General features: G+C 42.4%; 1 protein-coding gene across 1 annotated transcript in view; it reads right to left on the bottom strand.

The window, feature by feature from the left end:
• Positions 1-215: 215 nt before the first annotated feature.
• The window catches only part of LOC138449245 (zinc finger protein ZFP2-like), a 381,275-nt gene continuing 362,764 nt past the window's right edge, over positions 216-18,726 (bottom strand). Inside the window, exons 7-8 of the mRNA XM_069604754.1 lie at positions 10,753-10,842; positions 216-1,616 (exon numbers count right to left, since the gene is read on the bottom strand). Of these exons, the coding sequence (XP_069460855.1) occupies positions 760-1,616; positions 10,753-10,842 (947 nt within the window). The 3' untranslated portion in view covers positions 216-759. The remainder of the gene's footprint in view (positions 1,617-10,752; positions 10,843-18,726) is intronic.

The raw sequence follows: 18,726 nt of genomic DNA, 5'->3' as shown, positions 1-18,726 counted from the left end.
CAATGAGTACCATGTGAAGCTAAAAAAAAACAAACAGCACAATATAATATTAAACACGATCACAGCGTGTTAATTTCCTGAATGACACGGAACCAACATTAATCAGGACGCACTTACCTCATTCCGTTCCGCATAAGCATTCCACAAAGAGAACTTTTTTAGGTACATTTTTAGCTCCACACACAAACTTAAAAAGTTTTGAGGAGTTGTTAATGTTCAAATTACAATATTATCAAGTTTTATTTCAAACATTATTTTAGGCCTTTCCTATAATACATGCAGGCGAAACCTTTGTCTGGTTTTTGCTCATACCGTTCAAATAACTGCATATAAGTCATGATGTGTCACTTGACATTTTGGAGTATGTTCTTTCGGAACTGAAACATTTCTCTCATTCAATACATTTATGCCGTTTTCTCATTTAATAGTTCACGATACAAGTTGATTTATTTTTGAATATATGAACATTCCTTCAGGTTAAAAAAAGTTCTGTTTATTCTCTATATTATGTTCTAGATAGCAGTTTATTTCATAAAGTGTCACATTAATTAACATGCTAGGTGCCTGTGTGCTCTGAAGATATTCTCCATGCACCTATAATGATTCCCAGTATTTGAAATTGAATTCATATCGTTACAGTCACTTCTGGATATTCTATCCATCTGTCCATCTGTCTCCCAATGTTTAGGGCTGTATGAACATTGTCAATGAGAAACACATGATATGTTTGTTAACAGTCAGACTGAAGGTTTTCTTGCATTATATGCAGTGATAAGATGTTTCACCTGTGTGTCTTATTTTATGTCGAGCAAGTTCATTCTTTCTATTGAATCCTTTTCCACATTCAGTACACTGATGTGGCTTTTCGCCCGTATGGGTTCTCTTGTGTATAGTAAGATCCCCTTTTTGACTGAAGCACTTCCCGCATTCTGTACATTGATATGGTTTCTCTCCTGTGTGTGTTCTCTCATGGAGGACAAGGTGCCCTTTCTGACAGAAGTTTTTTCCACATTCATTGCATTGATATGGTTTCTCTCCTGTATGTGTTCTCTCATGGTTAATAAGATTCCCTCTTTGACTGAAGCTCTTCCCGCATTCGGTACATCTGTATGGTTTCACGCTCTCACCCGTGTGTGTTCTCTGGTGTCTGATGAAATACTTCTTATCACTAAATCTTTTCCCACAACAAGTACACTGATAAGGTTTTTCTCCTGTGTGTTTTCTCTCATGAATGAGTTGATCTCTCTTATAAGTGAATGCTTTTTCACACTCAGTACATCTGTATCGTTTCTGTTTTTTCAGTATATTTTTTGGACCTCCAAGAAGTTTATTGTTGCTCATATCAATTTCACATTTCCAGTATGTATCTGGTCCTTCCACTTTAGGTATTTGCTCGAGCAAATCGGAATGTGCTGGGTGAACTGAACTACTTCTTCTTTGAGCCATTTCATTTTCTTGCACTTCTGGATTCCCATGTGTCTTCTGCTGGCTTCTAGATAGTGTTGCAGACCTCTGGAGCACCTTCTCTGTATCTTTTACAAATGAAGTTTTACACACTGCTTTTTCAGGATATTTTACAAACGTTGTGTCTATATTGCCGTTCAGACTTCCATCACCTGTAGTATTAAATCAACAGAGAATTTGTTAGCTTCAGAGAAAATGGTAACAGATTACATTCGTTTTTAGAAAAAGGAACAGATGAGGTGAAAGAACAATTGTTTGAAGATGAATTTTCAAGAATTGCCTTTTCTAGCATTTCCCATGTACACTAGACCTCCACAAGCACTTTTTGTTAAAAAGGCAAAATGCATGACATCACGCAGCGAGCAATGAATGCTTTTGTTGCTACTGTTCTTCAAAAAGAACCTCTGAGACATAAAGTGATGCCCTAAGCAGTATGTTTGCCTGGAGGATTCCTTCTTAGATTTAACAGGTTTGATGTGCATAGTGTTCCTAAGTGACATGAAGATTGCACTGCATTACGGAACAACTCCTTGCTAATTCCCTGTAAACCCCAAGTACCAGTCCTACGGCAGGATCTGTACTATTTATGTCCTTCGGTATGTACACAAACCAGCCATGAAGAAAACTCGGCAGGTGTCGTAGCCAAACAGTATTCGTTCATTTGCCAGACATCTTGGCGTTTTTCATGGGTATAACCGTTGTATTTACTTTACAACTATTGTTCAGGATTTTGCTACCAAGAAGGAATGGTGGGGCACTGTCTCCTAAACTATTCCCACAATTTTAGGATAATTGTGAAGAGTATTTGTTCCACAGTGAGATCTCTTGTCTATGTTTTAAAAATGTAGTACGCTAACGCGAGGAGAAAAAATAAAGACACTATGTAATTTCTGTGAATCTTGAGAATTTCATTTGTGAAGGATTTATGAAATTATTGGTCTAACAGCCCAGTAAACCTATTTCGCAGGTAATGGGCTGTGACAAAGTCACAATTGGCACCATTAGGGTTGGATGTAGGGGGGTAATGAGGACTAGGGGGTTACACCAGTGGGATGAAGAGCCATCTTGATGTGGTGCATGGGGGGATTCCCAGTGTACCTCCTTCTGTCCATGTACTTCATTCCACTGGAGCTTCTGTCTGAAAACATCACAAAAAAGCAGACCAGGTTCTTAAAATTTCAGCAGCCGCTTCATGCATACTAATCAAAGAAGGGGCGGAACTAGGTTCCCCCCTTAGGTCCCAGGGATGTTCCTGCTTGATACACTTCGGAAAAGCCCATAGGGACATGGGACATAACTAAGGAGGAGAGAAGGGGGGGAAGGGGAACAACCAATCTGAAGGAATATTAGACCGAGTAATCTGCCTCCGCATACAAGAGCCCAGAGCTCATATAGTGATGTCACAGACCTGGGTCCTGGAGGAAGAGGGAGAGGCAGAGAAGAGCAACTGTCTGCTGTGAGTTATATCACAGACATTGGCAGAGATCAGATCCAGGGAGAGAGAGAAGACCGGCAGCATTATACCAGAAACTGGCAGAGACCAGATCCAGTGACAGAAAAAAGACCATCTGAGACCAGACCCAAGGATGAATCTGCTGGGGGCTGTAACCCAGGCACTGGAAGGGACCAGACCTAGAGAGGGAGAAAGAAAAGACCATGGAATGCAATATTTGATTAGTTTTTGTGAGAGCCAGGCTTATATGTACAGCTGGTCTGGTCGGCGACTCGTAATTCAACAATTATAATGAAAACGATCTTTTAACGTTCGGAAGATTAATTAGGCAGCGGGGATAGGGATAGGAGAGCCCTAATCCCACATGTCTTACCGTCAATCCAGTGACCTGCGACTATACTGGATAAACAAGGAAAACCTGTCAAGGACAATAATGCTAAAGTAGAAAGAAAATCCAGGACTTTGCGCCCAATTATATGAATATGTGTTTATTAATAAATTGCCCTTTGGTTGATAACACGTGTTTCGGCCCTTCTGGGCCTTCTTCAAATCAGGGCTGTTGCGTTTTATGTGTATCCAAGTAAATCTCCTCATTGGATATATTATACAATACAGTTCACAAAAAACAACAAATTCATAATGCATGGATTTTCAAAGAGCAAACCCAATGCCAAACATACAAACATCCATGATTGAGAGCAAATATAAAATAAAAAACAGAAATGCACATAAATATTTATCCATATCCATGAGCGAACCAATAAACAGTTGTGAACGAGAGACAGAAAAATAAGGGTTGGCATTGGGAAGGAATGCACAGGGTATATGAAAGAAGAACCAATACATTAGGTAAATCAAAAAACAGGGGAGAGGGAAGGGAGGGACAAACAGAGCATAAGAAAAAGATTTTCTGTCTATTAGTCATGGTTCTTTAAATCACATGTTGCTAGTTATTGCTATGTCGCAATGTTCTGTTGACTTACCGTCACCGGGAGTCACTTGTTAATTCGTATCTTTGTGAAGTTGTGCTGAATTAATGGGTATAATCCCTTCGTCGCAAATCTAGTACCATATTAATTAAAAAAATACCATTAGTCCCAGTGCTATTTGTTACAGGGGTTTCAGTAGTCATATATAAACAATGTTATGGATACCTAGATAAACACGGACCTAAAACTCTCCATATTACGTGAATCGCTCGTAATCATCCCCGATTCATATGACCCTCACGTCTAAACCATTGCAAGCAAAAATCATTCCATGCAAAATACAAGAATACAAGAAGAAATTAAGCCGTGCTTAAGACTTACTTTTACTGAGCACCGGTCATACGCGTTGGCTTGTGTCTAATGCGAGGATGGTCGGCGCCAGTTTGGAACTATTTGTTATAGTGTTACCATAGAAATGCTTTGCCACATCCGTGTTGCGTTAGGTTGCACAGAGCGGATTCCTAACATTTGAGATTGCTTGATACTAGTTTGCCATGTATTAAGTGAAGGAAACGCACATTAATGCATGAAATAGGAAAAACTGAACCCACAATATGTGTTTTGAGCTTCGTTGTCGGCTTTTGAAATAGTCGACATGGCAACACTGGCATGAGTATACTTTTAAAATTATGACTAGACCAATCATGCCTTAATGTCTGCAAAATTGTTAGAACAGTCAATAAAATGCTATAACATATTAATACATCATTACTCCAATAGTAAACATAAAAAATAAAACAGAGGATGTGATTTTTCTCAAGGTTGATCTAGATATTCCTCATTATGATAAGGTAAGGGGAATATTGTTCCCATTCAATGGTAGTGAATACTCGATAAGTGTGACATAGCTACAGTATCCTTTGTTATGTTCTTATCAATTCTTAAATGCACATATATGAAATATTTCATATTCCTATGTAATATGGTACACAAATAGTCCACCTGAAGTTGAAATACATATAATGCTACATGCATATTTACCCTACAGGAACAACGCCATTTCAGTATCAAAGTTCAAGCCTAACACAGTTGTGTTAAAAGAACTAATCAGACTAGCCTCTGCTTGGCGTAGTGCTTTCACTCTATCTCCACCTCTTTTGTTCAATAAAACATGCTGTATGCCAACAAATTTAATAGTGTTCGTATCATCCATCTGGTGATTCTTTTGCCAATGCATGGATAATGGTAAAGTCACATCCTGGCTTCCAATTTTCATCAGATGTTGCCGAATCCTAGTTCTTAGCTCCCTTTTGGTGCTGCCTATGTATATTTTCTTACAAGGGCAGATGATAGCATAGACCACATACTTTGTTCTACAATTTATCATGTGTTTGATTTTAATAGTTTTTCCGTTGGGACCCTCGAGTTCTTTTGTCTTGTCACTTGCAAATTTACACATTGTGCAAAAACCACATTTTCTAAATCCTGGTTCATTTTTAGTAAGCCAGGTGAGTTGTTTCTCCTCCTCTGGATCTGGTAACAATGAAGGACAGATAATTGATTTGAGAGTACTTGCTTTCTTAAATATATTTGGTCTATCTTCAACAAATTTGTGTAAATGTTCATCCAATTGGAGTAAGTGCCAATGCTTCTGTAAAGTATATCTGATTATCTGATAGTGTTTGTAACTCAATTAAACAATGACCAATTTCATCGGTTTCCCTTCTGTTCTGATTTTTGGAGTTAGAGTATCCTGTTGGAGATTTTTCGTTTTCTCAAAAGCCTTTTGCAAACACTTGTTCGGGTATCCTCTCTTTTTGAAACAGTTCCTCAAAATGTTGCACTCCTGTTGGACTTCGTGATCATCTGTACAATTGCGTCTTGCTCAAATATACTCTCCAAGAGGGATGTTGTGAATCGTTGTACGCTGGTGACAACTGTTTGCATGTAAGATGGAATTAAGTCGGTTGGCTTCCGAAAAGTCCATGTTTCCAAGTGGCCATCTTGGACATGAATGGTGAGATCCAAAAAGTTAATTTGATCAGCATTATTTTCTCTGGTGAATTCTATCTCAAATGGATTCTGGTTAAGTCTGTTGGTAAATTCGTGAAATAGAGTGTCAGATCCTTCCCAAATAAGAATAATGTCATCAATGTATCTTATCCATAGTTTGGCTCTGTCGTTGAATGATGGGTCTTGGTACACTATGTTCTTCCAGCATCCCCATAAAGATGTTGACTAATGCAGGGTAAGTCCTAAGCACGGCTTAATTTCTTCTTGTATTCTTGCATTTTGCATGGAATGGTTTTGCTGACAATGGTTTAGACATGAGGGTCATATGAATCGGGGATGATTACGAGCAATTCACGTAATATAGTTACCTAGATAAACACAGACCTAAAACTCTCCATTACATTGTTTATATATTGTTAAGACGGATTTCTGAACTCTGTCCTGGTGGCGCAGAAGTTCAGAAGGCCAACCTAATTACTTGGAACAGGGTAACCTCTGGACGAGCCAGACCAATCAAGGTAGCGATCACGGCGGTCAAGACTAGGTCTCAAGAGGGGTGAGGGTGACTGAAAGCCCGCAGTGAGCACACAAAGCAAGAGCGCTTACAAACTACTCCAAACAGTTGTTATATCAAAAATAGATACACATTTATTTTAAGGCCTTTAAAATAATGACCGTAGCGAGAAAATCACAATATCACAATATTAAACCAACACATACCATATCAACACAATATATATACAAATACGACAGTCGCAAGCGTTATAAGCACGAAATGTGTAATCCACCTGAAAGGGAAGGAAAACAGGCAGTGCGATAATGCTTTAGACTCAGTTCGCCTTCAGAGGCACCTAACTAGATGGAAGTCCGAGCCCTGCGAAGAGTGGAGCCTTGTGCTTAAAGTACCTGCACACGCCGGTGCCAACGGGCAAAAGGAGAAGCTCTTCGGAGGGAGTCAGGCAGTTCAGTATAGTGCACAAAGAAGAAGAACAGGCTCTGCGACTCAAGCGCAGCCTCCACAGCGAGCAGAAGCAGAGCGCGAGTACGGACAAAAGGGTGCTGTTTTTACACAGCGGGGAAAAGCAATGGGCTACTGCAGGAGGGCGACCAGATCCTAGCTATACTACTCACCGGTCCCCGAAGCAAGCAGACCCAGGCTTCTCTACGTTAGTTTCAGCAGCTGGCAGGTTCGGAAGAGTCGGGAAGGCCTCGTCGTCGTGTAGAGCAAAAAGACGTCCCAATCGAAGAAACCTGCACAGTTTGTTGCCGCAGCAGGACAACGGAGCGGCCGTGTGTATCGGAGCCAAATGTACACTCCTCCCTTCAGACCTGGGAACGCCAAGTGCACGAAGCGTGGGAGAGTGACAAGGACTCGAGATACAACACAACCTGGCGGCGGTTACAGAGCAGGACTCCCTTGTAAGCTGGTCAGTCAACTGGATGGCCCAGAGACACTTCCGAAGGCTTACTTGGCAGGAGATGATGAAGTCGCCGGGAATAGCTGTTCCTGCTATTCCAAAGGTCGAAGCACCAGTACAGGCCTTCTGGTTCGATCAAAGGAAGAAAGGGTTTCACAGGACGACAGCAGTGCAAAGGAGGAGTCCTTCAGCGGGTCACCAGCGATTCCTCGGTCCAGCCTCGTGGTTGCAGGATACTTGGCTCCTGTATTCCTTCGTTCGTGAGAACTCAGGAGATCGACATGGTAGTGGTGTTTCCAGCCCCCTCTTATCCACGGTTCCCTTCGCGCCAAAAATGGAGGGTAGCCAATGGGAGATCCGCTCATCAACACACACACCATACGTGGACCAATCACGGACCACTGTGGTCCCAGGCATTCACACCACCCTAGACTCTCTGGCACCCAGGATGTGTATTGGGACCAGACATCCCAGCCCACACCCTGGAGGCACACAAACGACATGTAGAAGCCCGCGAAAGCAACCAGGTTTCGCGGGAAAGTACATGCCCAAATAAGGAAGGCCCCGGGTCGCCCGACCTGGGGAAGGTGAAGGGAGCAAGACGGTCAGTGGACAGGACAAAGGAGCCTCGTGGTTTGGCCATTTTGGGAGCCAGGCCACCATTTTGGGTTCAGTGCGAAAAACGTGCTCAGAACGCCAAAAGGAGCTCAAAATAAACAAAACGATCGCTGCCACCATTCCAGTCCCTGAATGACTTGCACCGATCAAATACCATCCTAAAAGAGTATCTAGGGCCCGTAGAAGGCTAGAGACCCAAGAGAGCTGTAACTTAGCTTACAGTGCCCTCTTGTGTCATGTTGCGCGAAAGCCGCAACATGATAAAGGAAACTACGGGAAACAGCGTTCCCCGGTACTGACTGTCTTAAGGGCATGTCAGTTTCCCCGTAAGAAAGGAGCGAAAGCCCAGAGGAGTGCGGCAGAAGGCTGCACTTCTCTGGCAAAGTCAAGAACAAGGTGAAAAACAACAGCAAAAAGTTTAGGGGTTGCCACATGGAAGGAAAATTACCTACAATTATGAAATCTTTCCTAACATATATGACAACTGAAATCCTGGTAACAAATAGGACTGGGACTAATGGTATTTTATTTAATTAACATGGTGCGAGATTCGCGGCGAAGGGACTACACCCATTAATGCAGCGCAACTTAACAAAGATACGAATTAACAAGTGACTCCTGGTGAGGGTAAGTCAACAGAACATTGCGACATAACAATAACTAGCAACATGTGATTTAAAGAACCGTGACTAATGGAACATCTTTTTCTTATGCTCTGTTTGCCTTTCCGTTTGTCCCTCCCTTCCCTCTCCCCTGTTTTTTGATTTACCTAATGTATGCATTCCTTCCCAATGCCAACCCTTATTTTTCTGTCTCTCGTTCACAACTCTTTATTGGTTCGCTCATGGATATGGATAAATATTTATGTGCATTTCTGTTTTTTATTTTATATTTGCTCTCAATCATGGATGTTTGTATGTTTGGCATTGGGTTTGCCCTCGAAAATCCATGCATTATGAATTTGTTGTTTTTTGTGAACTGTATTGTATAATATATCCAATGAGGAGATTTACTTGGATACACATAAAACACAACAGCCCTGATTTGAAAAAGGCCCAGAAGGGCCAAAACACGTGTTATCAACCAAAGGGCAATTTATTAATAAACACGTATTCTTATAATTGGGCGCAAAGTCCTGGATTTTCTTTTTAGTTTTGCATTATTGTTTAGTTTTTGTGTTAATTACTAATTCTTTATTTTTTCTTTGTGTATCGATTTGCTATTTCATTTTGTAATACATATATTTTAGTGTGTTTTATCTCATAAAGACTGTAAATAAAAAATAGTCTGTCAGTTCTATATATTTGGCATATATATTGCTCATTTGTCAATGAGTTGTAACCTTTGGTAAATATTGGTATTAACCCTTGCATGAGAAGATGAATTTTGATATGTTGGTGGAATTCGGTGGTTGCCTAAATATTACAATAAATAACTTGCAACTACTGGATTATTTTATAACATCTTTACTACAGCTATGAATCCATTTTAATTGAAAACCCTAGACCCGATAGGTGTTCATCCAACCCCTCCACCCCCCCGCCCATTCTGTTAGCCCAGAAAAACAGTTCAACACCTTTATTTACTACTGTTTGTTTTGTTGTTCCAACGTCACACGGGCACTCCCTCTCTTCATGTATTAAATAGTTGAGTGCTCAAATTGTCTAGTCATTACATGTGGCCTACCCCATCTTGACGCCTACAACTATTGCTAGAGGCAAATGAATTTGCAGTATAGAACTGAAATCGCTCACTAAATTTTACTGGCTCTTAATCGTTTTAACTTGGGCCTCTCTGAAACATTAAGCACTGTACTTAATACCAACAATTGTCAAAGGTTGGAATTCTCTGGCCTAAACTGCTCTGAAAACATCACCCCCCTCACTTGCAAGTTTCTACATTGACTTCCCATGAAACAGAGGGTACCGTTCAGTCTCCCTTTCTTTCCTAAATACAAGTCCATTCACTGGACTTGAAATCCTCGCCTTCATAATCTCTTTACCAAACATGTAATAAGAGATGCAGCTTGGAGGCAATATTCATAGACTTCTACAACGGAGATATGTCGTCATGTTATTGTGAGCCGCAGCAGAAACTCGTGTGTGGAATAGTAGCGGTACTCTATTACTAACCAATTTGATCAAGTAGGTGAGAAGATTCCATAGCTTGGTGCTTTGCGCTCAATTGAAGCTTCATCATTGTTAATGTGTGCCTTATTTTGCAAGCACATGTGTAAGACAGTATGATAAAATGTTAAACAAATTGACAGTGGGATAACTGGGGCAAATAATGAGGTGCCTCTCTCCCAGTTTCTAATACAGGCCCTTCATTAGAAAGTAGGCAGGAGGCCTCGCTTCACTTAGTCTTATTTTACATTGTATCATGCTGCCTTACAAAAGCGCTATGTATGGCGTGAAATACGTCAGCAAAATAACTTGACACAATAGCAACAATAAACGTTAATTGAATGCAAAGAGCCAAGATGTGGAACCTTCTCTTACCAAATAGTAGAGAACTGTATATTACAGTGTGGTGAATATCTATGTCTCACCCTGCCAATATTTTGGCATCTCAGGCAACTCTTCAACACAACACAGGAACGGGATAGGGGTTAACCGTGTGGTAGGTTGGACGTAAACGACTTACAAAAAAAAACCTACTATGACAAGCCTTCACCTAACAATTGCCCTGCATTCCAGGTCCACCCACACCTTCATCCAACCCCATTTCGTGAAGACCACTCTGATGCTGTATTAGCACACTATTAATCCTGCATTGCAATACAAAATATAGATCAGGAAAATAAATTAAGGCTGGATGCAGGAAATTGACACGATAGGTGAGCAAATCCACTTACCTATGGTACAACCAGTCATTTCTCCTCCCAGAGTCTCATGAAGCACCATGGAAGCATTGGGTGCCTCTTCTTTAATGCTCAATGAATCACCTGTTGTGATAAACACATCTAATGTCAAACAGCAGGCATAAATACAATGATGAACTATGCAGATACCGCTAACTCTCTGAAAAGAAGCCCTCTAAAATCATGAAAACACACACAAATCCTGATAATTATTTTAGTTTCTGCACAACAAAAAAGTTTCAGTCATAATGTGGTCTGTGTTCAAGGGTTAAATATTGTTGGTTTGGATATGTGTAATGAATTGTGAAATTGCCTTTGCCAGCGTATCTCAATGGGGATAACCCCCTTGTGAATTTTGAGGGACAAGAAAGGTCACTGTCCCTGTATTGCCATGACCCCAAAACGCTGTCTTATCTCCCCATAAAAGTGCCTCCTGGTATTATTTTGATGCTAGACACTATAAAATATAAATCATTCACAAACATCAACGATTCTACATATATTCCCAAAAATCACAAAGTGCACTAAAAATGTCCTCATGGCAAGCAAAAGATTTCACCTTGTAATGGCAAATTTTAGAACTGCCCATTCACTTTACCCTGCCAGGAGTGTAACTCTGGAAGACAAGTAAAGTATATGCCCTGTGACTCAAGGACTTAACATTTAGTTTTCCACAGCAATAGCAGGGCATATTCTGAACACATCCTACTATGCCATAGTGATGTGATGAAAACAGCAGAAAAAGGATGTTGGGAATTGTTTATTAGTGTTAAAGATGGGTCCCCGGTTATTGAGATATTATGTTCTACATTCCATATTTTGACAATGTTTATACGAGTCATATAGGAAAAACAGTCGTAACTTATTGTGGTATGGTTATCACTCTAAGTTATCGGCAATACAGCTCTGTGCAGTAAAAAATGATTTACTCACAGAAGTGGATTGTTTATACCTTCTCTCTGTAAGGGTTTTGATGTTGTATGGCTTAGACAAAGGTTTGCCTTCACACATATTGGCCCTCATTATGAGTATCTCGGAAAAATGCTGGTAATTCCGGCGTGCCAGTTGTACCATTACCAGCAGGCTGACCACCGGAATCACTGGCATATTCCAGGTCCGCAGGCGCTCACTTTCCCCCCTGCCAGAAAGATTTTTACCATAATGCCGGAATTACCGTCCAAGACAATTTACTGGTGTCAAAGACAAGAAATTGGTGTTTTTGGTGTTTCGGCTTCAGAATTACCGGCACCGGAAATAGCGTCATCGCAGAAACTGGGAGCTCTCTGGTGGCTATTTTGAAAACCACAATTCCCTCAATATCAGCCACTTCCTGCTGTCATCCACACCATCTAACACAGCAGACATGCCAGGAAGTGGCAAATCAAGAGGGCCTGAGTCTGGCTACTCAAGCTACGTTTTACTTAGCCCGAACTGACTGGCTCACTGACAATGTGGAGGCAAATGCAGATGCAATCTTTGGGGCTGTCAATCGCCAAACAAGCCAGGGGAGGAACACGGCCATCTGGCAGGAAGTGGCCGACAAGGTGACTGCAGTATGGCCCATCCCATGTACTCCACGTGACTGCCACAAGCGCTGGGATGAATTGCGGCTGCGGGTCAGCAACATCCTGGCCACCCATTGGAGGGAATCTGCTGCCACAGGAGTAGGGATGGTGGCACTCCTGACCCTGATGCCCTGGGAGGAGATGTGCAGCTCCATACTGCAAATGTAGGGGTTTGAGGAAGTCGGGGCAGCAAAGGCCAAGATCCAAGGCGATGATGGTAAGTACAACAAACTCCATGTAAATGCCAATTTCGTGTAAAAATAAATGGATCCCTATGCAGAGAAACATTTAATGGGCAAAGGAACAGGTCCGACAATTCTCAGTCACAGCAAATGGGCCAATCTCGCACACGCATGTCAGGGGTTGCAGGCAGACGTAGCCATGCACAAGCGCTGTAGACAAAGTCCACTCCCCCACACATTGACATGAGGGAGAACAGGACAGGAATCATAGGCCCACAGCGAACATAACAATAAGCCACCTTGGCAGACCAACAGTCAATGTGCACTTCCACCACCCACATGTATAAGCACACATCGGAGCAAACAGAACAAATACAGAATGACATGAGCAGGACACACACAATGTAGCATGAGTGTAATGCAAGGCCGCAGATGTGACTCACTAAAGACTAACTGCATGCTCATCTCACCCCAAAAGACACATCCTCTAACAGCACGGGTGGTACGTCATTGGGCTGGGCACGTGTAGGAGGAATGCCGCCCCACCACCTCCAGCAAGAACACACCTATCACCAGTGGCCCCATCATTCCTCCTGTGCCCTACACACCACCAATGCCACACCAGCCACCGCCCTATCGTGGCAGGTACGGCACAGAGGAGGATGAGGAGTAGGGGCGTGTGCTCATGCACACGCCCCTACCTAACACCATTGTTTAGCCTGGACACTCTGCTCAGCCCCCTTCCACCACCCATGCCCAACATCCGTATCTGTACTGTGGAGGACAGGCGCAGGGCAATGGCTGAAATGGACTGCTGGAGCCACAGGTCATTCAGCTGTTGCTGGAGTGTATTAAGGGCAGCAGCCCCAGGAGGCTCAGAGACGCACCTCTGCTGCCCTCGTCATGCTCGCCCAAAGTGTCTGGGAGGGGGCTTGAGGGGGTCTCTGCAATGCCCGAGTCCCTCTCCCACACCCTGTAGGTCACCCTTGATCACTTGGGGGCCCAGGGAACTGGCCCGCCCTCAACCATCACCACCCCAGGGTGCTCGCAGCAGGGCAGCCTGAGGCGCTGCTCCCAGCAGATATCAACCACACTTAGGCCATCCAAGGGCACTGTGGCCAAGAGGCATATAAAATGACTCCTGGAGGGACACTTTCGTGTTTGACACTGTGACCTTTGGGGTTTTGGGTTGTGTGGGGAGGTGGAGGAGCGGTGTGGGTACAGGGTGTGTGGGGAGGAGGAAGCTGTGTGTGGGGAGGGGGTGTCTGGGAAGGGGAGAGGAGCACAGAGTGTTGTAGTTTCAATACATTATAGTTTACACCAAAATAAGGAATGTCCACTCATTGCTTCAAGTATTTATTGTGTGCACGTATCATAAGCAGTAAGGTGCAAGGGAAGTGCAGAGTAAAAGGGGTACTCAGAAAAAGCTATCTATGAGTTCTTGATGGGCCATGCGCCCTGGCCTCCATGTGCACATGCCTATGACCTGGCTGGTGCTGGATCATCATCGCCATCATCCTCTGGCGGAGGAATGTCCACATCTGGGGGCATGGGTATGTTACATCTGACGCAGATGTCATGCAACATTGCACAGGCCAGTACCATCTGCCCCACCTTCTCTGGTCTGTATGACTGCACACCCAGACCAGTGTTAGGCATCTGAAACGTTCTTTTAAGAGGCAGACGGTGTGCTCGATGGTCGCCCTGGTCCTCACGTGTGCCTTGTTGTATGCCATTCCTTCCTGCGTATGGGGATCCGAAGGGTCATCAGCCACGGAAGCAGAGGGTATCCTGGGTCACCTGCAAGGGGTAAGGACACAAGATTAGCTTTATCTTGCATGTAGCAGAACTGTGTCAATTAGCCATATATCATACTTAGCCTGTATGTGTAGGTTAAGCACATCATACATCTGGTCTAATGGTATAGTTGAGCCTCATGCACCCTGCTTCATCCTGAGACAGGCACTGTATAACATCTGTGTCGCGCTGCGTTCTGCTCCCTGAGACAGATTGTTGAGGCCAGGAAATGTATCACACCTAGATTTTTTTGGGATGGGAAGTGTGTTACACTTGGATGGATTGCTGGGGGTCGGGTGATGAATCCTGCGGAGTCCTCACAAAACCCCCAGGTGGCCAGGGAAAGGCAGACGCTTCCTGATCCTGACCCTGGGGGCGGTATTAGTCGGGAGGATGACCTGGGAGGAGAAGGGCCCCAGGGGAACAGATGAGACGTGATATTTGTCTACCTCAAGGAAGGCAATATCATTGATACTGGAATATGTAATGACTTGTGCTCAAAGAGTTTTTATTCTCTCAATCTAACTCTAAGACTGGGGTGAAGACAATTATAACCACGACAATCATAAAGGTGGATCAGTGGAATAGGATGACACTGGTTAGATATAAATCACATATTTATTCGGAAAAACTCATCACATGAATAATTATTTTACTTGCATAAAAATTACCTAAAAAAACTTCCATCAACTCATACCTTCATACGTATCCACATTCAAAAATACATTCGAACATCCATCGATACAACACCCCAGTGTAATAACACCAAATTGTGTTGTTCAAGAATTATTTTCTAAAAAGTATTCAATTGACATTTCCTATGGTGACCCAGTACATAATATCAGGTGTCATCATATAGCCGGTGTCCAATATCACCAGATATCCCTCCTAGAGATCAAGTCGACACGTGTTTCGGTCAGAGACCTTCTTCAGGACGTCGGGCTAGGAGCACTTGCTCAGCCCGGTTCTCCACGTATCTGGGCCAATAGTGAATCTAAAAAATGTAAAAACCAGTGTGTCATCCCTATTTCTTTTCACAGGTGACAAACAATGTCACAATATGCTTTCCAAAATAAGCACATAAAGCCCAACTCACCCCCACGTTTTCCACTTGCGGGACGGTGAGGCAGGGCGTCGGAAATCAATCCTCCATGGACCTCAATATGACTGTTGAGCCTATGGAACCAACACAAACACCTCCAAGTATTTCTAAGTATTTGTCATAAAACACCCCATTGCATATATATACCAATGCGGAATATCCACGACTGGACATAACTAGAAAGACTTACACTAACAACGTAGCTGATGGAAACTCCTATCGTTCACAGGACCCAGGAGCACCTCTAGTCCATGTACATCTATGTCGGATAAGTCGGTCACATAAAAAATCTCCGTACCTCTGTAACAAAATGAAGCAGAATTGCAGTGTGTACTATTTGTAATGTATCCATACAATACCACACTGTTAATTCTGTCATAAACAGTTCCCAAATATATCAAATTGGTGCAACACACCCATCCCAAAAAGGGTGTGCCCGCTGTAGCCATATTATGAACTCTTGCACCCGACGTACATTGGGACCCATCGGAAAAATACCAGACGTATCAAACACTGTGACGTGTCCCAGTGGCATCACCGTTAGCTGTAACAAAAAACTTAATGCAAGTGTGCTTCATAAATCCACTTGCATGCGTGTGTGTGCAAGGAGTCTTAGATTCGGTGAGTTTCTGAGTGCTACTGCCGTATACTTGCATGCGTGTAAATGCGACACATCAGTAACAAACATCAATTATATCTAGGGAGTATCCATCTGCTCCCATGAACGACCATGCGAGTACTCCATTGCGGTCACGAAAAAGTTGTCTACCTTACCTCGCGTACCGCACCGCTCCCCGCAGAATAGAGAATAAATCCTATCGTCCGGTCCTCCTCCTTTCGTACATCGCCGGAAACTCAAGTGATAACAGCAAAAAAGTGCAATGGATGCTGCCGCGGACCTACACTTCTAACTTTCAAATCTCGTTCCAAAAACACCCACTCGAGCTAGAAACTAAAGAAAGACTAACACAGAACACCTACTACCAATAAACACTAAAAAAGGACTGATTTTGTCCAAGAATGTATTAGGCTTGCCATGACAGAAAACATTTTCTTGTTTAGGAAACAACTTTACAAACAAGAAAAAGGTGTCAGCATGGGGGCCACTTTTGCCCCCGACGTGGCAAATTTATATATGGCTAATTTTGAGGATCAGTTTGTCCTTGGTGAAAATAATTACCTCATGAACCATCCCATCCTAAACATGCATCTGAGGTTTTGGAAACGATACATCGATGATGTTTTTGTAGTTTGGAGGGGCTCAGTGAAATCCCTAAATGAGTTTCATGCCTGGCTAAACCAATGTGATACAAATATCAAATTCACTATTGAATACAACTTTCGCCAGGTGAGTTTTCTTGACCTTGTGGTCAAGAAATCTGCAAATCAACTTATCACTACACTTTTCAGGAAATCCACCGATAATAATTCTCTACTCCATTTTGACAGCTTTCATCCAGCTAGCCTCCGACAAAATCTATCCTACGGGCAGTTTTTGCGGATCAAAAGAAATTGTTCTGAGAAAGATGAATTCAAATTCCATGCGGAACATCTAAAGGAGAGGCTTAAAAACAGGGGATATCCAAATAGATTAGTAAAAGATCAATTAAAGAGAGCGGACAATACCAATCGGGAGATATGTTTGACTACCAGAGAAAGAAATAAGAATGAACGCTTGGTATGTGTTACCACTTTCAATCCTGTGAGTACAGATGTAAAGAGAATTATCAACAAGCACTGGAATTTAGTTAACAGCCTGGCACATTACTGAAAAAGCCGATTTTTGCGTTCAAACGCAATCAAAACTTGAGACAGAAACTGGTGTACACTTATCTAGAACCCAAAAAAGAACCCACTATTAATGATCAGTGGGGATTGCCTCCCATCATTGGTCATTATAAATGTGGTAAATGTGTTGCATGCCCATTGACTGAAACCAAGAAAGAATTCCATTATGGCAATAGAATATGGAAGATGAACTGTCACACTAACTGTCTAACGAAAAATGTAATTTACATCATTAGTTGTCCATGCAAACTCCTCTATGTGGGTAAGACCACACGTGAAGTGAGACAACGGATATCTGAACATAGGAGCTGCATACGTAATAAGGTGGCAGATAAGCCGCTGGTAGAACATTTCGTGAAAATGCAACACAAGGACACAGATATGAAGTGGTTTATACTCCAACATATCAAGAATACCATGAGAGGGGGCGATATTGACAAAATATTGCATTGTTCTGAACAAAAATGGATATATACTCTTAACACAGTCCAGAAGGGACTGAACGTTTCAGTAGAATGGAACAATTTGGTTACAAAAAACTGAGGATGAACATCATTGTTCTGTTGGGGAGGACAGATTAAACATAATGGAAATATACTTAATGATGCGAATAAGTTATGATAATCTATCCCCAGATGTGATATATTATGAAAACAGTCCAACACTACGTCAGTATGTGTTATAATGGGCATGGATCTAATTCAGCGGATCTGCTATTTTCGAAGTTTAAGGGTATCTACCCCCAGGTGGTGCAGATACCATGGAAGTAGTTCAATGGGTTAGACATGTTTTGGTATACTGTGTCACTATGTGTTACTTTGGGTATGGATGTATTCCAGCTGTTTAATTGTACTTTATTTTTAATGGTATCATATACTCAGCTGCCCACATAAGTATAATACACATATGTATGCAATCACCTTAGGTGTGCCCCAGTTCCTTTCATCAGGGTGTACATTTATTTATTTGTCCACTCGATTGCTGTTTACGACTACATGCAGTACGCAAAATACGTTTAAGTGAAATTTGGGGGCATTTTAAATTCAGTGTATATGCTTCCGTAATAATACATATTTGGTGTCACAGTATATATTGTTCTGTATACTGTGCACCTATTTTTGTTTTCCATGCTTCAATAATATTCTCTTTGGAAGACTGGTCCGCCCGTTCTTTTTTCAAGCCAGTGCGTGTGGTCCTTTTTTAGTCCTTTTTTAGTGTTTATTGGTAGTAGGTGTTCTGTGTTAGTCTTTCTTTAGTTTCTAGCTCGAGTGGGTGTTTTTGGAACGAGATTTGAAAGTTAGAAGTGTAGGTCTGCGGCAGCATCCATTGCACTTTTTTGCTGTTATCACTTGAGTTTCCGGCGATGTACAAAAGGAGGAGGACCGGACGATAGGATTTATTCTCTATTCTGCGCGGAGCGGTGCGGTACGCGAGGTAAGGTAGACAACTTTTTCGTGACCTCAATGGAGTACTCGCATGGTCGTTCATGGGAGCAGATGGATACTCCCTAGATATAATTGATGTTTGTTACTGA

This window comes from Ambystoma mexicanum, chromosome 1p (assembly GCF_040938575.1).
Source record: "Ambystoma mexicanum isolate Mex_15411 chromosome 1p, UKY_AmexF1_1, whole genome shotgun sequence".
Classification (NCBI taxonomy): domain Eukaryota; kingdom Metazoa; phylum Chordata; class Amphibia; order Caudata; family Ambystomatidae; genus Ambystoma; species Ambystoma mexicanum.
This window is presented reverse-complemented; position numbering and strand designations above follow the sequence as displayed.